Raw genomic sequence first — 22,386 nt, forward strand, 5'->3', positions numbered from 1 at the left:
ATCAGCATCTTTATTGTGATAAATCTCTCACGTTCATACAGGAGGAAACCAAGACTCAGGTGGTTAAATGAATTATGGCAAAAGCACAAGGCTGATAAACCCAGAGCTTGGAAATTTCCAAGAATTCTCTAGGGGTCTTCCCCTTTCAGTCCTAGGCCCCTGCCTTTTCTCCCTTTGTTCTTATCATAGCTTCTGGCCTATGCACAGCCCTACTGTCTGGCAGGGAGCTTCCAGCAAGCATCAAAAAAGCAGCTTGTTGGCAGAAGAGTACATTGAGAATGAGAGAAGCCAGGAAGCCTTACTGGAAGTGATCTGAGCCATCGAATCATTGGGAGATATTTGAAACCTAGCCATGTATGTTTTTGCTAGCTTATTCCAGAAAAACACAGGCTAGATTTTTGAGAATTTTCCTAATTGTTGATGGTATTATTTTGTTTTTTTTTTTTGTTATAGCTGAGAATAATAATAATAAATATCACACAGTTAGGAACTAAACTTTAGTACCAATTTTGCAACCCATGCACTTTCATCCATTATAGCTCTGGACCTCAGTTTCTTCATGTCAGATGGTCCCAAAGGTCCCTCATCACCTAGAAGGTCAATGATTGAGAGGTTCCGGAGAATTCTTTGAGAAAAGGAGATGCCCTTGCATTGCGCCTCAGGATTGGTGGCAGCCAAGGGAGTTCCCTTGAGCTGGGTACAGTCCTTAAGAAGGATTGCCAGTGTTTTGAGAATGTTGGTTTCTGGAGCTCTATATTATGACCTGCAGCTTCAAACATGAAGCCCTAGTCTATGACATGTAAAGACGTCACTTGTAAGAGAATTGTGGCATGTGCATGATGCTTCATATGATTCCTTGTTGAATACACAAATCAAGCTTGTCAGGAATCCTCGGACATCTGTATATGCCATCCTTAAAGCAACCTAGCCTCGGCTTAACTGTACCACTAAGCCAAGCATGAGGAAGTGAGAGCTGGTGATTCAGTAAGTCTGATGTTCAGCTTGGCCCATGCCTGGTGCTATGCAGAGAAGATGGCATTCAAAAAGGCCTCCATAGCCAGGAGAAGTACCCTTAACACTGTGTGAAGGACCCTCTTGACCAGCCACATGTTCCTGGGATAATCTTTTCCCTTGCCTGGGTGTTGGTGTTTTCACCTGCCCAGTGGGACAAGCAGTTGACCTTAAATGTCACTTCAAGTTCTAATAGGCTTTGACATTGTGAATATCACCTAATACCAAAGAGGTAGTCATCTGCCACTGGGTAGAATGTCTCCTATAAATACTATTTCTCATAGTAAATGAGAAACTGTGTTCAGAAAGGGTATGGCTATGCAAATTCTTTTTTTTAAGGTTTTTAATTTATTTATTCATGAGAGACACAGAGAGAGAGGCAGAGGCACAGGCAGAGGGAGAAGCAGGCTCCCCCCGCCAACCCCGGATAGCCCAATGCAGGACTCGATCCCAGGACCCCGGGATCATGACCTGAAGGCAGATGCTCAATCACTGAGCCACCCAAGTGTCCCATGGCTGTGCAAATTCTGAATCAGTTAATGTGTGTTGGAAATTTCTCCATTTGAAGCACATCCTCATTTCATTGAGTCCTTCTAGCAGTGATGGGAAGTTAGTCTGATCACTGAGATGACCGATGCTCAGAGAAAGGGGGAGAGTACCCTGTACTGCACATCTGGCAGATGGTATAATTGGAGTCACTCATGTCTTGTGTTCTATCCCTGAGAAACAACCCTGATGATACTAAGGTCACTTAATGAGTAAGACTCGTGGGTATAGATACATAGAAGAAGATTGTAGGGCTGGGTGGGACCAAAGACCACCATTCAACAAATGAGGACTGTCAGTTCCAAAGTCAAGGCCATGTGCATCCTGGCCATCAAACAGGAAAACCCAAGGCAAAATAAAAATCATATTGCCATATTTTAAACTAGCAGCAAACCTGATGATTCTGCTTTCAGATGCAGATTCCGTGGCTGAGTATCCAGTTGGGTAAACTCTCTCATGGGCGCCTGATGGTCATAGAAACCTTGCCTCTCCCACCTTTAGTTCCCCCAACTGTGACCTCCTCACCCCATCCAAGAAACACAGCAGATATCCTAGAAGATATTAGGAAACCTAGATGGAATTTTGAGCCCCAGGTCTGGCTGCACATGTAGCCTTGGCTTCCTGAGTCAACACACCCACGGGGGGGCAAGGCTTGGATTTTAGAAATATGAACTTTGACTCAGTCTGCATTTAGGAAATCTCGGTTCCATCTCCTTCAAGGGCAGCTCAGATGCTCCAGCTCCTGTCCTGCCTCTAGCCTGGCCCTGTTTGTCTCTCCATGGGTCCAATTCCTGACCTGCCTCACTGCAGGTCTTGACCCTTACTGGTATCCGTGTCTCTGAATGAGGGCAGCTATTTCTGCTTCCTTTTTAGCTCACAGTTCCCTGTTTGTGAGATACTGACATCAAAGCCTCAGGGTCCCAGGAGGGAATCAGGTCTATGAAAGCCCACTCAGTCACTTCATGTGTAACTTAGATGTAACTTCACTGCTCTGAGCTTAGTGTCTTCATCTATTAAGTGGAGGTAAGACTCCTGCCTACTTCATAGGGATCAAATAAGATAATGATATAAGGGGCCCGACATACAGTAAGCCCTTGGTAAATATTGTCAATTATGAAAATACTTCCCATGGGCCTTCACGGAGTTCCTCCCCTCAGGGCTCCTCTATAAACACATACCCAGTGCTGCCAGCACCAAGAACATAAGAAGTCTCCCCAGGCTTGATTGAAAGAACACTCATAATAAAAGAAAAGAGTAAAGAAGGGCGAAGCATCATAAGATTGATAAACATGATGTTCTTCTGTTTTGCATTACTCTGCTTTTCACTCTGCAATATTTGTTTCTAAACTTCATGGAGGGCTGACACTGAGAGACATCAGCCGGTGGGTTCCTGTGGACCTGCCCCAGGACAGCCGCTCTTAGTGATCCTGGAAACCAGCCAGCCTTGGAAAGAAAGTCTAAAAAACTAGAGAATGCTGGTTCCTTAATGAAATTGACTCGAGGTGACTGAGGAAACTAGTGCAAGGTCTCTGGATTTCCAGGGTCGGGATCAAAGAGGCACAAAAGGCCTTGATCCAAAGTTTTGTGGTGCCTGAGGTGAATCTGGGTCAGTTTACAAAGAAGGACTGTTGGATTTTCTAAGCCCACCCAAGGGAAGACCTGAGGGTGTCCAAAGGACACCGTGTTTCCCTATCACCTTTGTGTGTGCTATAGATGGTGTCCAGAACTTTCATGGAATCTCCTTCACACTGCTCAGCTTGGGAAGACCCCCATCTCTGTTGATTAGCCAAGGTGACTTCCTTGGCACAGGCCTTGGTATGACTGCTTGGGTAGTCTCACACATTCCTAGAGGCTAGATAGCCCCCCTCATCTCAGCATGTGGTCATTGCCGACTCCTCTACAGCCAAGGGCATTTGATAAGGGAACTGGGCATCTCTCTGAGCAGGGACACCACAGGGTTTTCTGATCAGTTTCTGTAATAGTCTTCTGAATGGCTGCCTTTAATACCAGAACAATGCCTTAAAGCTAACTGTTAATGAATTTAGTTTTTGAAATGTGACTCATACCCTATAAGGTTTCAAGATATAGGCACAAACCGATAAAAATTCATGAACACGCACACACGAACACGCACACACGCACACACACACACACTCACACACTCACTTTCACACTTACTCACCCAGAAACAGTTTTACTTGAGATTTTCTTCTTAATTTTTTGAGATTCTTGAAGTAAACTAAATCCCCATTGAGTATGATGCACTTTCAGCCTCATTTCATGGGGAATCTGCTTCTAGGGATGACAACAAGCCCCCATTAGAAGTAGGCAGAGTGGAAATAACTGATGGTCTGTAGGTGTGGTTGTGTTGGCTCAGGTTTGTTTTTTGGTTGTATTGGCTCTGTGGGATCACCGACAGTCAGAGAAGGAGGGCACTATAGAAGTTGTATGCTCCATTTTCTTTCATTTTTCAAATGCAGAGAACTACGCACAGAGAGGTGAGCAGACTTGTTGAGGTCTCTGAGCTGCTATGTGCAGGATCAAGCCTGGAGCCATCCTCACTGCTCTACCGAGACCTTTCCCTTCATAACACTTGACATCCCTCTCAGCAGAAGTGTCTCCAGAAGATTCCATTACCTTATCTTTCTTTTTAAAAATTATTTATTTATTTATTTATTTGAGAGAAAGAGAGTGAAAGAAAGAGCACAAGTGGGGCAGAGCAGGGAGTCTAATGTGGGTCTCAATCCCAGGACCCTGAGATTATGAATTAAGCCGAAGGCAGATAGATGCTTAACCGACTGAGCCATCCAGGCTCCCCTTACTTTATTTTTCTTTCATGATGAAAGTAACTTGAAAGTGCATGGCAATGATCAGGAGGCTCTGGAAAGTATGTCCTTTTCTCATTACTGTTTTTTTTCTCATTGTTTCTCTTTGCTCATTCAACTACGTGATCAGCACGTAGGAAAGTTATGTCTGGAAAGTATGTCTTTTCCTCATTGCTGTTTTTCAATGGTTAGTCTTCTGGTCCTGATAGGTATAGTAAGGTTGAGGACTCTGGAGCCTTTGAAGGTCATAGACACTTTCCAAAATAGGCTTGACAGAGAGGAAGTCTAGATTTGTTCCTTAGGGTAGAGGACAAACCTTTGCAGATATGAAGAGGCTGTAGACTTTGAGTCTAATAGTAACCAAAATATAACACCTTGCAGGTTTCTCATATATTATTTAATTTACTCTGTTGGCCCTGGTTGAGATTTTGAAACTGTGGAGGTCTGATGAAAAATGCCTGGATCTTCATCATTATCCAGGCCTGGCTCACATTCTGGTTCTGCCTTAGGGTGATCCTTTGATCTTTGGACAAGTAAAGTAAACTCTGTGAGCTCCCATTTCCTCATCATCTACTTTTCAGTGTTTTTCTGTGGATTAAATATAATGACATAAGAAAAATACCTCGCAGTCTCTGGCAGACCCCTGGGATTCAGTGAATATAATTTTCCACACCTTCCCTTGGGTGTAGACCTGCTTCTGCTGTTGGATAGCATAAGGCTAAACCCTTCACTGAAACCCTCGATCCCTCTGAGTCTGGTCTATAAAACAGACTCTGTAGTCCCTATCCTATAAGGATTGGGTCAGAGAACGGTTAAGGATAAAGATGCAAGAAGCATCCTAGTTCTACAACCTCAGAAAAGGCCCAAGGAAAATGATCCTTAACCTGGTGTTTTTAGAAATGATGAGTACCAGGTGTTATTGCTTGAAAGGATCTGGGGCTAGAGCAGGAGAGAGAAACCTCTCTTGATATTTTATGAGACATTAAACTGGAATGTAGGAAAGCCCCGTTCAGTTTCACCCATGATGAACAGTAATGTTAACTCCCTTTCTATTTAAAGCCAAAGATAGTGGCTTTGACAGCTAAGAGGAGGCTGCCTTGGAGCAAGAATTTCAAAATGAACCTGTTTGATAATTAGAGCACGTGCCTAGCTTGTATCACTAGGCAGGCTTGGTTCAAACACAGCCAGTTCTCCAACTGTTCAGAGTCAAAGATCCCAGGATGGATGCTGCTTGTTGCTGGGATTCTATATTCTGTGGTCTGTTTGTCTAATATGCACCAGGTATGGCACACCTGACCCAAATAGAGATAAGACCTCACATGGCACACCTCTGTTCCAAATAAAGATAGGATGTCTTTAATTGGAGGAGAAAAATCAAGGTAGAGGATGGGCCACAGAAGTGGAAGCTTTGGGAAAGTGACCAATAGTTTTCTGTGTGGGATGGGGACAGCCAGTAACTTTCTCCCCCATCTTTTGACTTGATCATTAGCTAACATGGTTGGATCCTTTTGACCCTCTTCAGAAGAGCCAAGGTTAGAGGCTACACTTTTCATTATATGGATAGTTGTGCTACAAAGTGTAAAATGTTGGATCAGTTTTCTCCTTGTATTCTGCAATCAAAACCAGGTGGCTGGCAAGCAGGTCTTGAAGATTAAGGCAGCCTGCAATTCATAGACACCAATTCATGGACATAGCAGCAGCTCAGCCCCCAGTGGCAGGTAAAATGGCTTCAAAGCTGATAAAATATGTAGTCAGCAAGTGGCATGTCGACTCAAACAGGGCTAGCTCTGCCCATTTCAGATTGCCATTATAAAGGTGAATTGTCTATATTGTGAAAGGGCGAGTGGTATTAACCTGAGGACCAGAGAGATGGCAGCTCGTGGAGAGCAGCTGGTACATAAATCTCTAGGGGCTGAGAAGCAGAAAGATACTTAATAGAAGTGTAATTGAAGGATTTCCCCCCACTATCACCACCTAAACTTAGTTTGGCTAGTGTCAATGGGAATTATTTTACTCCTACTCTGGGGCAGCACTTAGCTGCCTGTGTGTGTGATAAAGGGAATCCAGTTACAATCAGCTGCCCACACTAGAATTGACCCCCCTTCTCCTCTGTGTTCAGAAATTCTCAACACCAGGCTCATTTTGGAGGTCAAGAGAGCAGGAGCCCCAGAAGCAGCTGTTAAAATGCAAAATGATAATTGGGAGTCAGCACCCATTAGCACCACCACACAGATGGATTTATCAAATTCACTATAACCTTTCTGAGAACAAGGACTTAGGAATCTTTAAAAAGTCAGATCAAGAAAGAGCTTTAAAAAACATCTACTGTAGGTCTCATTTCATATTTGAGGAACTTAAGGCCCAGAGGGGTTAAGTGTCTTGTTCAAGGGAACCAACAAATCAGTGGCAGAGCTGGAATTGGAACCCAGGCCTCACTGGGCATTTGTTTAGACCCAATCACCTGGTCTAAAGCCCTGTTTTGCAGTTGAGGGCACGAAGTGCCACATGTGAGAAGAGACTGTCCAAGCCTGGATACCAACCAAAGTCCCCATATTCTAGTCCAGTGGTCTGACCTTCACATCACATTCTTCCTTTCTTCACATCCCCATGGCTGGGGGCAGACAATGAAGTAAAAGGTCGATGAATAATTTGCACTTTGGCACACACTCCACCCATCAGCAAGCTTTGGGAGCCTCCTGGATACAAAGCACTTTAGCTACTTTGAGTAACGCACACTGAGGAGGGGAAGAAGGTGAGTGTATCTTAGACGTAGGGCAAACATGAAATGGTGTGGACACAGGAAGCCCTAGTCAAAGGTTATAAAAACTCCCAGGGCATGGCCTCTTCCTACCTCCCTTTCTTTACCCCATGTCCTCCTCCACCTTCTCCCTAAGAGAGAATGAGCTGGACTCAGTCATAGCCTTGGCCTCCTGGTGCGGAGAGTCCGAAGGGTAGATGATTGGCTGACAGACAGGACTGTAAGGCCTGCATTCCCTTTGGCCTTCTCTTCTCAGGTAGGGCTTAACCTGACCAGGATTTTTCCTGAGCATCTACTTACTATAGACAGGCTAATGTATACAGATAACGAATTCTCCTACTAGCTCTTACCGCAAACTCTAGAGGTAGGTGTTACCATCCCCAGTGTATAGGTAAGGAAATTTGAGGCCACACAGGCTGATTTTCTTGCCTGGAGTCAACCCAGACTTAGATGCAGACTTATCTGGTTGCAAAGTCAGGATCCGGCCATTTGGCCTCAGACCCTCTCATGTCACCAGGTAAAATTACAGGATGCAGAACCTCTCCAAGTCCCACCTGGTAGCTCTTGTTTCACCTGCCTTCTCTGAAGATACCTCCCTTAACCTGAATTAATACAAAGAACTCTTTTTTCTCTCTCTCTTGGTCCCCTTTTCAGCCCTATGCAACCAGGCCAGCTGTGAACCTGACAGCTCACCATCCTGGACAGAGCAAGGGTTGTGGATGAGATGAAAGCTGCCTCGCTGGGGCAGAGGGGTGGGGCTGGAAGGTCTCCTAGGGGAGATGTTTGCTCCACTGACCACTGGCTGTCATTGCAGGTCTGGAGTGCAGCTTTGACTTTCCCTGTGAGCTGGAGTATTCCCCGCCCCTACACGACCTTGGCAACCAGAGCTGGTCCTGGCGTCGCGTCCCCTCTGAGGAGGCCTCCCAGATGGACCTGTTGGACGGGCCTGAGACAGAGCACTCCAAGGAGATGCCCAGAGGTAAGGGTAGAGGCCACCGCAAAGCGTCCTGGCTGGGCCTGGCTGGGGCTTGAATGTCCATTTCTGTTTGCAGTTTTAAGGCTTGCCTGGCCCTGCTTTCATCTGTTTCCTTTGAAACCTGCTTTTAATATCTGCACCATCTATAGGATACAGGGATCAAGCAGATCCTTTACTCTCTCTCTCACCAAGTAAAGGAAATAGGATTTTATAACTGTCTTTCACACAGGTGTAGGAGAAAGTGCTGATCTGTTTATCTATTGGGAATAGAGTTGCCAGGTAAAATTCAGGACATCCATTTAAATCTGAGTTTCTGGTGAGCAATAAATGGTTTGTTAGTATATCTCATGCAATAATAAATCTGAGTTTCTGGTGAACAATAAATGGTTGTTAGTATAAGTATATCTCATGCAATACACTTTAAAAACTATTCCAATTTCTAATTATATTAAAAAACTTAAATATAATTGAGCGTCTTGCATTTTTACTTGCTAAATCTGGCATTTTTAATTTGGAAGGTATTGTATAACTGGGTTAAAAGTTAGTTTCACAGCCATTAATGAATATCCAGACTGCATGGTGGCTTTGCAAGGTACTTCCAGTAGTCCTGAGCTATTAATGAACATCCCTTTCTGAATTAGTAGGGACCAGAGAAAGTAGGACTGGATAAGTTGTGGGTGCTTGTTAAGAATTTGCTGAGTATTTAGAGATAGAGGTGGAGGCACTAAGTCCTAGTCTTGCCTTAGGGTCTCACTGTGGCAATCTTAAAGCTTCACAATCCTTGGACCCAGAAAACTCTACTTACCCAGAATTGACAGCCTATGTTTCTGACTTGTAGGAAGAAATAACCGTTGGCTTGGTAATGGACTTACCCGAACATTCAGAGTCATGCTTCCATTTTGCAAAGCCCTTTCACCTACACTGTTTCATTGGATTCCAATTTTGTGAGAAAGGCAGGCCAGATGAGAAGGTGAGGGCTCCAGAGAGGGGAAGCCACTTGCTAAAGATCACACAGTTTGTCTGTGCTAGTTTAGGTCTTGATGTCTGCCGTGATGAGTGCTAGATGAGGATACTTTCTACCACATTGTGTTTCTGTTTTTGCAGTGAAAGCTATGGTGACAGCCTACCTTGGGCCTGGGTCTAGGGGGCAATTATCTCAGGCTCAGGCTACTGCGAATCAAATGGGGACTGAGCTCAATTAAGTTCTGGGTGAGGTTGGAGGTGGCACAGAAATAGCTGATGCCCTCAGGCTGCCTCAAACCCTGAACTCTGAGCCTCTCCCAGGCTGACCTTCTTTCTGTTTTTATGGCATTTTGGAATTGCTTGACCTTATTTTATATTTTGAGCTGTTTTCACCTGGATACTGATGCATATTGCCCTGGGTAGGGGGTTAGTGATGTGTGTAGGTGAGTGGCTCTTAACCTTATACTGCATCTGAATCTACTGGAGAATTTATACACAGTACTGAGATGATGATTTGATGGATCTAAGATGGAACCTGGAAATCTGTATATTTTTAAATTTTATTATAAAATGTAGCATTAATCTGTGTGCAAGATAGACCATGTGTGCATGGGTTAATGATTACAGCAAAATCAACATTTGTGTTCTCATCACCAAGAGGAAGAATTTGCATGTTGTCAGCCCATTTACAACCTCTTCTGTTGCCTGCCTAGGTCCAGAATCTCTTTCTTCCCTCAGAGATAACCATGATTCTATGTTCATCATTCATTTGCTTTTTCTCATGGCCTCATGAGAGGCTACTTACATATGTAGCCCCAAACAACTTATCATTGAGGTTTGTAAACTGCTACATAAATGAGATGGTGCCTTTGATTTGTGATTTGTCCATTTTGACGTACGTAGCTGCGGTTCATTTGGTTTTCGATCACTGTGTGAAAATACCACAATTTATCTCTCCTACTGTCCTTAGACATTTGGATTGTTTCTACGGTTTTGCTGTTACCAACAGCACTCCTATAAGCATTTTGGCACATGGCTTTTGGTGCCTGTGCTTGTCCAAGAGTTTCCCTAGAGTAGAGAGTAGGAGTAGAATTGCTGGGCCATAGGGTAAAGCTTCCATTTCAATAGATAGTGCCAACCTATTTTCCAAATGGTGGCACTAAGTTATACCCCCACTAGTGAGGTGTTAGCATTCCTCCCTGGGACTTTACATCTTCACTAGTACTGGATATTGTTAGACTAGGTCATTTTTGTCCATTTGGTGGATGCAATCCAGTATTTCTTCAGACCTTTAATTTCCATGAGACTCTCTCACTCCCCCCCCCCCCTTTTTTTAAATGTTTTTAGAAGCTTCTCAGGTGATCCTGAGGCATAGCTAGGTTTGTTATACTCTTGATGTAGATCTCCTTGCACACTTAATCCCATTCTACCTAGGGATGGTTCCAGAGCCCAATTCCCGGCCTCAAGAGGCAGTCCTGGCAGTACCTGCATTTTGGTCTTTGTAGGTTTTTTATTTGATGACTGTTGACCTGTGAGTATGGTTCAGTGAGATCAGAAAAGAAGGACAAGTAGCAATTGTTCACAGACTTTATAGGAGTCAGGCTTTATAAATTTGAAAGTTGGTGCTTTTTACATTTTTAAACAATTTTGAAAAGAGTGCCAATAGATTGCACGTTGCCACTCTCTGACCTGTTTCTCCTCCTTGATCTGCTGTCCTGTGATCTCTGGCATCTGCATATTACCCTGAGTACTAGGAGAAAAACAAAATGAAGAAGAACATGAGGGAATTAAAAAATAAACACTCACTTCTCAGTATTCCTGAGTGTGGAAATCTATCCACGCCTTTATGTTTTTGCAAAGCTGAGTCCCAAGGGCCAGTACCTGCCCTGAATACAAACCTTTTCCCATTAGTTGAATCAGTCAGGACTGGAATACTCATATTGTAGTGAGTACTGCCAACTTCCGTCTGCCTGAAAAACATTCTGTCTAGCATGGTCATTTGTCACATCACTAAGAATGATGATGTGAACAGCCATGACAGAAGCCACTGTAGATACACCAGCCCACTTCATCAAGTTCTTTAGTGAGGAAACACATGCAAACACCACTTGAGGGAATCTCACCGCTGTTAGAAACTGGTATTTCTTTTTCCTGAAGTCTAAAAGAGAGATCTGTACTCACATCGGTCTGAGAAACAAGGGACTAGCCTCCCAGCCTTTGTAGGAACACTTCTGGCAATTCATGGAGAGGTGCTCAGAGCTTCTAGTAATGGGCTGCTCATTGCTTTTTGCTTCAACTAATTATATCCTTACCTGTTCCCTGAAGTAGGGTTGCTCCTTATGAAGATGATGTATCTGAATGTTTCTTGATCATCGGGGAATGAGGTGAGGGTGAAAGGAGAGATGACATGCCCAATTTGCATAGCACCAAAGCAAGGACCTACATCTCAGTCCTAACTGCCAACTCTTTGGAGTCTCACTTACTCTGTCATTTCGGCAGAGGGATGCTAGTGGTAGAGATAAGAAGGAGTAATGGGGTGCCCTTTAGGGTAGTGTAGTCAATAGAGATTTTTTTAAAACTCAACATTTATTGGTTGGATGGTATTTAGACTCTATTGCAATATTTCTTGTCAGGGAATACAGAAAGACCAGAAAAAGGCAGTGAGATAATACCAATCACAGATAATGAACTGTAAGAGTATAAATTCTGAATGATTTTAATTTATAGCCCCTGTAGCTGAGAATAATAAGGAAGATACAATTCAGAGCAGCAAGATAATAAAAAGTGATGATCTGATGGAACACAATATTATAAATTAATAAAATCTTGAGGAATCATCAGGTTGAGGCATTCTGTGACTTTTTAAGAAGTGCCAGGGGCCTGTTTGACATCTACTACTTCCGATGTTTTGGAATATAGTCACATTTTTCTTTTCCAGCAAGATAAGATCCTAGTCTCCAACAGAAACACTTGCTTTCAAATGGAAAACAGATTAGCAGCAGCTCTTCCCCTAAACCCCTCCACCAACCCTCAGTCATAAGTATACCCAGGAAGAATGGGAGAAGACTCAGCTGGGAGAGGCTGACCTCCTTCCTGTATCAGCTCAGTTCTCTTCCAGAGAACTGATTTTCAAGTCATTGTTTTGGTTTGGTTTTTGTCTTCTCTGACTGACTTATTTGGTTTAGTATTATACTCTCTAGCCATACGATTTTGTTCAAATGTGAAATTTAAGAAACAAAACAAACAAGCAAAGGAAAATAAAAGAGAAAGAAACCAAGAAATAGACCCTTAACTATAGAGAACACACTGATGGTCACCAGAGGGGAGGCTGATGGGGGAATGGGTGAAAAAGGTGATGGGGATGAAGGAAGGCACTTGCGAGGAGCTCTAGGTGATGTATGGAAGTGTTGAATCACCATATCATACACCTGAAACTAATATAACACTGTGCCTTAACTATACTGAAACTAAAACAAAACAAAACAAAACAAAAAAACAGATGGCTTGGTTTTCAGAAGGCTGAGAAACATTGTCCTAGAGTTCTGAAATGGCTAATGATGCTGCCACAGCTAACAAGGGTACTGTAAGCCCAAAGTGGGGTCATTCAGATTTTGAGTCCACTCCTGTTATAGGCCTTTTGCATTAGTTTCTTTTAGCTGCTGTAACGAATAAATACAACCTGGGTGGCTTAAAACAACGTAAATTTACTTTATCCCAGTTCCAGAAGCTAGCAGTGTGGAATCAAGGTGTGATCAGGGGTGGTAGCTTCTGGAGGCTCTGCAGGAGTATGCATTCCATGCCTGGTTACCTAGCTTCTGGTGGCTGCTGGTATATCAGTGCTCCTTTGCCTGTAGATACATCAGTCCAATCCCTGCCTCCAACTCCACATGGCATTCTCCTCAAGTCTTAGATCTGTCACTTATAGGCTCATATGTCACTGGATTTAGGACCCACTGTAAAAGCAGCGTAATCTCATCTCAGGATCCTTAATTACATTTGCAAAGACCTTGTTTCCAAATAAGATCACTTTCATAGGTACCAGAGATTAGGGCCTGGACACATCTTTTGGGGACCATGGTTGAACCTACTACACACTGATTTTTCTCCCTATGTGTGTGGATTGGCTTGTGGATCTTATGTGTCTCTCCCTGTGCTTGTGGGCTTTTAGACCCTTTCAGAACTTAGATTAGGTGATTTCAGAGAAGCTCAGATTAATACCAGCATTTCTTCTCCTTCAATTCCTTCCCCTGCCCCAATGGTTTGAAAAAGTCTGTTCTTAAAAGTCTGAGCACTTCTCAGATTGACTCTATCCTAGGAGTAGCTAGAACCTGGTAACTGGACCACATTTTGAGCTGCAGGCACCATGCTGATGGACAGTTTCTCTCAGGGTACATCCCCCTCTGCACCCGTAGTCACTGGGGGCTGTAGCTGGTGGACTGAGCTGGCTAGGGGTCTCATGCTCTGATTTGAACCTTTGTGGTATTACCAAGCAACTGGAGGGATGAAAGTCTGCCCAGCACTTCCTCTTTCACCCAGCGGAACTTGTCATTAGCCACCCATTTCTACTGCTCTCGGGCTTCGTTGGCTAACCAAGTGGGACCTCATAAATTAGCCTCTTCAGTGGTTGATAACCTACATGTGCGTAGTTTACAGCTCTTTCCAAAGAGGAAGTTCCACAGGTGAAGACAGGGAGGAGCTGGAAGGACAGGCTGTCAGGGAGATAGAGCTGGGAGGAGCTCCAGCACTGGAGCATCATTGATAGCACACCCTGGAAGCACCCCTCCTATCCCCGGTGTGTGGTGTTGTAGAGGTGAAATGTGCTAATGCATGCTTAAAGTCAGCTGCTTCCTGCCCACAGGGTTTAGTGGGACAGTCAGTAATTACTCACCTCACTTTGGATAAGCAGCCTCTAGCAAAGACCTCTGGTTTTAGGGTGTTGAAGCTGAAAGAGTGGTCAGGAGAGAAAGGCAAACTGGGATAGAAAAGAAATACAATTGGAGTGACAGATACACATACACATACACACATGCACACAGGTACACACATCCCCCAGGACAGAACAATGATTTTTTTTTCCTTTTATTTGTTTCAAACAGAATGATCTAAAAGGAGATTGTCTATGCAAAGCATTCTTGGCCTCCAGCCCTCAAGAGCTCCCTTCCTATGCTACTTGCTCTGTCTACTATGAAGTTGCTTTTTTAAGGCAGTGGTCTCTAAACTTTATTATATGCCTCATCAGTAAACTATTTCTGACCATGCACCCCTACTAATGTATATATTTGATATATATAATATATTCAAGCTAGGCAGGCCTAGCTCTTATAGTATCTCTGACTCATAAGTTTCAAAGATCCTTTAGGGTCTTTCTCAGACTCTTTATGGTTTAGAGAAGAAGAAAATAACTTTCTTGGGCCAAGTGCTATAATAATACAAACTCAACCCTCAAGAATCAAAAGATACCTTTCTCTGTAGACTACCTGACAGACTTAAGGAACAGAGTTGCAACTAAGTGTTTCCTATTGGGTTATCTAAAAAACTATCTTGGTGGTGTTGTTTATGATGGCGAAAAACTGGAAATCATTTAAACACTCAAACAATGAGGAATTAGTTAAATAAAACGTTATTTCTAGATGACTGAATTGCCGATGGTTTATATTTTCTTCTGTTTGCTTTGGTGTTTTTCAAACTTGAGTTCATGAACATGCATTACCTTTATGATAAGATAAAACATGCTTTTTTAAATACAAGGGGATCAAAAATTCTCATTTGAGGCTATGTTCTATTGAATTATTTTAGATTTTTGGGAGGAAGAATAAAAAGCATGTTAAGCATTTTCTGCCACAACAACCATCAAAAAAGCCAACACTGCTGACTATGGTGGGATAGACAAGTAGACAGACAAACAGGTTGCTTTTCTGCCTGCCTAGGTTATCATACATTCACATTATCCTACAAATATAGGGCACCCCCACACCACCCTTTTTCTGCTTGACTTGTCATTGAAGGGTGGATAAGGATAACCATGGAAACCAAATATGCATCAGGTTCAAGAATGGGTAACAAGTGCATCATTGTAAGCAGGAGTGGCATATTCTATTTCAGTTGAATTTTTGTCTGTTCAGACATATGAGAAGGGTTCAGGGTAGTCATTCCTTTCATTTGAGCTAACTTCTCATCATAGTAATTTGCTAGGGGGATTTGTAGCCTCTTGTCCATGCCCCTTTTCTGGAACTCATCATGAGAGGCCACATTAGTTTTCTGGTGCTGCTTGCAGAAATGTGTCCCTCATCTCCTGAGCAATGAGGTCACGGGGCCTTGAATTCTGACCCTTGAGAAAACCCTTCAACAAGCTGTGACTTGTGATTCTTTCATTTTAATGAGATTCTGGTGTCAACCTGGCAACACTTGAGCTCCAGAGGGGGACTTGCCTTAGTGAGCCAGAATACTTTCAGGGTGTCTGTAAAGTCCTCTCTGTCAGGACAAGCCTCTCCCAAAGTATTACCTCTGCCTTTTAAAGAGCCTTTATTGGGAAGAAATGGATTGTGGTTGGTGAAGATTATGTACCCCTTTATTTGAGCTTAATAGCCCTGCCTACAGGCCATGAAGAGTAAGAAAGAAGGACAAGTGTTGGAGGGAGAAGGGCTCTCCATCTCAGCTCTAAAGGATGTCACTTTACCTCTGCACCCCTTGGGTTCCTAATCTGTAAGGTAAAGGTCTTGGACTGGACTGTCACTAAGGCTATTCTTGCTCCGATATGAGACTGGGGAGTAAGCATATCCACTGCAAATGATGGCCATGTACCTGGTACAAATCTGTGAGCCACAGATATCCCCATTATCCAAAATTTAGTCATGGCTCCTGGAAGCTATACAGCTCCATGGCTCAAGTCATTCTTTGGGCCATGGCATCAAGATGGGAGTACTGACCCTAGAAATTTTTGTGGCACCATGGAGGGAAGAAAGAGTACCTCCTGTATCTATTAGCAATTAGATGAATTTGTCAGGTTGGCTCCTTGGGGCTGGTGATCCTGAGGAGTATTCACAGCATAGGACTTTGGGCTAGTGTAACATAAAATGATGACCACCCAGAGAAGTCCTAATTCCTGGAACCTGTGAATATGTTATCTTATAGGGCAAAAGGGACTTTGCAGATGAGATTATTCTGGATTATATGTGTGGGCTTAATGGAATCACAGGGGTCCTTATATGTGAAAAAGGGAGGCAAGAGGATCAGAATCAGAGCACATGTGATGATGGAGGCAGTGGCCAGAGAGAGACAGAGATTTGAAGATCACTATGTGTTAATGTGTATCAATTTTTCAATTTTTTGAAACATATATTTCTTCATTTCTTAAGCTAACAATTGGTAAACCCCTACTGAATTCAGGGCACTGCAGATTAAAATCGAAGTCAGGGCGATGTCTAAAATCAAGGGGGGTTCAGTTCCATGTAAAGCAGCAATACAGCTGCTACTGGCCCTGAAGGTAGAGGAAGAGGTCATGAGAGAAGGAGGAATGCTACCAGCTTCTAGAAGCGGAAAAGGCAAGAAAGTGAATCCTCCCTTGACTCTCATCTAGAAGGAAGGCAGCTCACCTACCCATGTTAGGCTTCTGACCTCCAGAACTGTAGGATAATAAATGTGTATTATTTTAAGCCTCTAAGTTTCTGGTAACTTGATACAGCAGCAGTAAGAAACTAGTATCACTGGTCTTAACCACGTTTGGAGGAAAAGTGATGGTCTTGGGATATGATTCTAGGGAGGACAGGGCTCAGAGGACTGAGAGACAGGTCTTAGAGACACATTTCCTTCTAGAGACTGTAGATGTTTTCCGATGAGTAATCGTTGGAGGGCAGTCTGCAAACTGCTCCCCTCCACTGGGAATAGAACAGACATCTCTGTGCACCAGAAATGGAACAGAAATAGCAGCAGCAGGAGCTGAGGCTAGAAGTGGCAGCCTGACGTGGCAGATGTTCTACGAGTCTGGCTCCTGTGGGTAAGAAGGACTGAGGTTACCTGGGGCAGGAGCCTGGAGAGGCTCATTTTTCAAAATGGAATGAGCTGAGATGAGGCTGCCTTACCCATGGAAGGAAGCTGTGATGTTTCCCAGGACAGTTTCTGCGAAGCTCCTGTGTGAGGTGGCTGGAGGAGGCAGTGAAGGCACACTCCAGGGACCAGCCCTTAGGTCTGCCCCATATGAACTGGCAAGAGCTACAGTCTGCAAAGTACTTTTTCACCCATCATCACATCTGATTCTCACAACATGGCAAGATGGACACTGTTAGCATGACTAAATGTATATAGATTGGTATTGAGTCTAAATAGTAAGCTTCAAAGGGAGGAAACGAGGTCTTTCTCATTCACTGTGATGTCCCAAGAACCTGGCCCAAGGCCCAATATACAATAGATGTTCATTAAGCATTTCTTGACCCACAGATGGGAGCTTAGAGAAATGAAGTAAATTGCTCAAGTCTACAAAGCTGGTACATGGCAGAGCCAGATCTGGAATTCCAATTTTTGAACGTCAAATCCCATGTCTTTTCCATTATACCCAACTGGTCCTAAAACACAATGTTTCCCAGGGCCTACTACTGTGTGAGACTCACTCATTAAAGGTCTGGCGGTACATTCAGCTCATGACATTGACCACATGCCAGTGATTCCGGGGAGGCACTCTCAGTTCTATGACACAACTAGGTTATGCTCACTGTGGTGTCTGATAAAGGCAGCATCTTCACAAGGGTCTTGGGAAGCCCACTCTCTCTCTATCTTCTCTGCAGGTGGCCAGAGTGAGGGGTGCTGCCTGAGGCCAGCACAGCACGAAGCTTGCTGTCCAGGCTACACGGTGATGCAATTAGTGTAAGAATGTGGAATCAGGTTATTGCACCAGTGCTGCCCTTTAGAAATGGAAGGAGCACTGTGCTGGGTGTAGGAGTGGGAGGCCTGCCCTTGGCTAACATGTGAGCTCATGCTTCAGTTTTTTAACTGGTAAATCGAGTAGGTAGGACAAGATAATCTCTAACAGTATAGGAACCTGTCTTTCTGACTTCCTTATTTCTTCTTCTTAAGAACCTTTTATTAGTGGAGTTTTTAGCCTCACTGATTTCTATATATCAAATGATTCAGATAAGATACATCTTAAAGAAATATGGGCTCTGCTTAAGAAAAGTCATGAACCACTCTGAATTTATGCTTGAAAAGAATTGAAGGAAAGCCAGGGTCTTGCAAAGAGAAATAAAATAAAATTCTCTTGAATGGGGATAGCAACAGTGTAATTCTACTTAGAGTGGAAAGATAATCTTTACTCATCCAAGATGGAGAAAGACTGGTTCAATGTAAGTTGTAGAGAGATCTGGGGGTCATTATACCCCTGTGGCTGTCTTTCCTGACTTGTTATAAAAATCAATGGAAATAATGCATGAGAAACTCTGTAAACAGGAAAATGACATAGGAGAGTAATATATAGCCCAGTCTGACAGTAGTTATCCCAGTCACACAACCTGAAATAAAGGGTTCAGCTCTGTCTTGATTTAAGAATCTTGACCCTAAAAGATAGGAGGTTTATTAATCCCAGGTATCCATGTATAACATCTCTAGGGGTATTTTTAAACTTAGGACTTTTGGGACATGAAAACAAATGTGCTAAGAATGACTGAGCCCTCTCTAGCAATGATAACCATGCACATTTGCAAACGGAATTGCAGTAGATTCTGCAGAATGCATGGGGGTTCAGATTTCAGTGTCCAAATCTCCCCACTTAAGGATTATTAAGAATCTTTAAGATGGGTGACTACAATAGTAGTCCAGATTATTTCCTTCTAAAGCATTATGATCTATTTTGATTCTTTCCACTTTTTGCTTTAGGATTTTTAGTACCAATTAGTAGTCATGCTTGATCAAAACACACTTGTTGGGTATCAGGTCTTTCTTAGTTGATTTTATTATTTAGAAATATGCTTGATGCCAGGTTTGTTTTGTTAACGAAACTGGTTACATGCATGCACAGTGTGGCAGCCCTCTGTTTCTCTGTTACAGAGTACCCTGTCTCATAGCTGTATTCTCTTTGGCAACTATCTTCTCTCTGATATGATCAGCATTCTCCAAACTGGAAGCAATGGAAAGGGCATTTGAGATATTATGCTGGCAATAAGGAATGATTTATTCTTTATAAATGAAATGAGAGTGATCAAAACTGAGAGTGCCTAAAATGGGAACGGTCTTCTCATAAAGTAGATAGACATTAAATTCACTTCTGTAACAATGGCATAAGATGCTCCTTCTTAATACCCTCATCTGCAATATTGCTTGGACTGCACAAATACAAAGTATTATCAAGATATCAGTCATTGCTTTTAATTCTAGGAAACAAATTCTGGGTTGTTAGAGGCAAGGTGGAAGGGGGAATGGGGTAACTAGGTGATGGGCATTAAGGAGGGCACATGATATAATGAGCAGTGGGTGTTATATGCAACTGATGAATCACTGAATTCTACCCCTGAAACTAATAATAATTTTTTGAAAAGATGTTATTCATTGGATTATATATTCCCCCTCTCTTAAGAATTCTTTTTTTTAAAAGACTTTTATTTATTTATTCATGAGAGATACAGAGAGAGGGGCAGAGACATAGCCAGAGGGAGAAGCAGGCCCCCTGCAGGGAAACCGATGCAGGACTCAATCCCAGGACCCCGGAATCATGACCTGAGCCAAAGGCAGATACTCAACCACTGAGCCACCCAGGTGCTCCAAGAATTCTTTTTTTCTTCACAACATCTACAACTCTGGAAGCAGAATAGGGAGGATCAGCAGGATTGGCTGTCACATGGACTGGAAGAAGGCTTCACCTACCAATAAAGACAGATTCAGACATGTTGACCTTTTGCGTGACACAGATATAAGGAAAAATTTGAGAAAAATTGCTTGTTAGAGAAACAAGAAAGTTAGACGAATTCTTGAAGTCCTCTGCTCCATGAGGAAATAAATAAAATAAAAACCCTGCATGCTAGAAAAATCAACTGAGTCAATTGGCTTCTTTATCCCTGGGGTCAAAGGCAAGACAAGAAATCAGTGTCCTTCAGAAAGGAACTAGATGCCTAGATCAAGTGAAAGAAGGATTCTGAAGGAGTCCTGAGTCTTTCAGAGGGATTTAGAAATTGAGTTTCTGCAGGAAATCTAATTAGTAATACTCTTCCCAACATTCTCACTAACAGCAGCAGCAGCAGCCTACAACTTATTTTTAATTCATGCTTCCATAAATGCATGAGTAAAATCAATGAGCCCATTTACTCTGAAAGGGGAAAGAAAAAATAATGTGAGCATAGAGAAGAGACAGCCAAAGGACATGAAATTGATAACAAGCTTTCGTGTGAGCATATTTATTGGACCAGCTCAAGATTAAGGATTTGGCCTTCACTTAGATGATCTAGAATTGAGGGAAGGAAAGGCAACAGGAGTCCATGTTCAGGTACCAGCTAGACTATATGACATTTCTTTGTGAATTAGAAAAAACTTGCTTTCTCTGGGTGAAGAATTAGGAAAAGATGCCTCCTCTGGATAGATCCAGTGAGTGCTAGAACTCATAGCTTGAGAAGAGAGCATAAGCTGAATTTCAGCCCTACTTGTTCACTCACTCAACATATTTGTGTAGGGCACAAATCACCCAAGTGTGTATAATGACCCTAGTAATGTTTATTAAAGGCTTACTTTATGCCAAGCACTTATCATGCTTTGCTTTATATGATCTCACAATAACCCCATAAAAAAGTTTCAGAAACATGAATATCCATGTTTCAGACTATAGACTTACAGAAGTAAGGTAAGGCAAGACTTCCAGCCATGGCTAAGTGAAGAGACTGGCAAATTATTTCCCCAAAAAGCAATGATAAAGATGGACAAAACTGATGAAAACAACCATTTGAATGCTCTGAAAAATGGAATGTAATGATCTGAGAAGCATTTGTGCTTAAGAAACTGATGAACTTCTGTCTTCCCTGCAGAGTGTGGTTGCAGATAAGATCCAGGTGAGAACCATGGGAATCAGTGGCATTCTGATCTGGTGCTTTCTCCTGTCACCAACTCTGTCTATAGAGAGGTCCTGCCAAAGCAGGATAAACCATGAAGACCAACAACTTCTATGCTGCCATGGAAGGTGACTCACTATATTTGGAGCAGTATTGTAGGTTAAAGTCATAATCTGTGATGCAGCTAGCTGGAGATCTATCATGGTCAGGGCCGGTATATTCATGATTAAGACTATGTGTATTCCCAATGGAGATGGGGAAAGGTCCAAGCTATCCATAGCCTTCTAGCTCCTCCTTAGAATCTACATACATGCAGAAGATACATCAGCATCCTGAGCATTTAATGTACTCCCATACCCACACACTGGAAAAATACTTGTTTACTCACTCAACATATTTGTGTAGGGCACAAATCACCCAAGTGTGTATAATGACCCTGTTAATATTTATTAAAGGCTTACTTTATGCCAAGCACTTATCATGCATTGCCTTATATGATCTCATCTTATAAGATTTCAAGATCTTAGAAGTTTTACTGGTTCAAGGTGTTTGAGCACATCCTCTGTCTGAATATTTGCAGACCACTAAGCTATACATGGATGAAGCATAGGAAGCCAGGCTTAAAATTAAAAGCAAAACACTGAAACAATGGCAAGAACAACAATAGCAACAACAAAGCTAGAATAAGACATCATAAGGAGAGAAAGCCATTTATCAATATCCCTCATGAACATAGATATGGAGTCCATAAAAAAAATACTAGCAAACAAAATTCAGCAACAAATGGAAAGGACGGTACTGTGATCAATTGGAACTTATCCAGGAATGCAAAGTTGGCTTAATATCCATAAAACAATCAGTATAATTCATACACCATATTAATAAGACTAAGAACATCAACCAAAAGACCACCTCAGTAGACACAGAAAAAGCATTTGGCAAAATCCAACATCCACTGATGATAAAATCTCTTTACAAACAAGGAAAAAAGGGAATTTCCCAAACCTGATAAATAATATCTATGGAAAAATCCACACCTAACAACATATATAATAAAAGATTGAAAGCTTTCCCTTAAGATTGGGAGCAAGGTAAGGATGTCTGCTTTCATTACCTCTGTTCAACAATGCACCTAGCCAGCACAATAAAAAAAAGAAAAAGAGAAATATGAAGGAAGGAAGGGAGGAAAGGAGGGAGAAATGAAAGGTATACAGCTTGAAAAGGAAAAAGTGTAATTTTCTTTATTAGCAGGTTACATAATCTTTTATTTAGAAAATCCAAAATAATTCA

At 42.5% G+C, this 22,386-nt stretch overlaps 1 protein-coding gene across 1 annotated transcript in view; it reads left to right on the forward strand.

Annotated features, from left to right (window-relative positions):
• Positions 1-22,386, forward strand: part of ALK (ALK receptor tyrosine kinase) — a 673,225-nt gene that overhangs the window by 205,563 nt on the left and 445,276 nt on the right. The window contains exon 3 of the mRNA XM_026016017.2: positions 7,955-8,119. Within this exon, the coding sequence (XP_025871802.2) occupies positions 7,955-8,119 (165 nt within the window). The remainder of the gene's footprint in view (positions 1-7,954; positions 8,120-22,386) is intronic.

The sequence above is a fragment of the Vulpes vulpes genome, chromosome 8 (genome assembly GCF_048418805.1).
Source record: "Vulpes vulpes isolate BD-2025 chromosome 8, VulVul3, whole genome shotgun sequence".
NCBI classification, from domain to species: Eukaryota; Metazoa; Chordata; class Mammalia; order Carnivora; family Canidae; genus Vulpes; species Vulpes vulpes.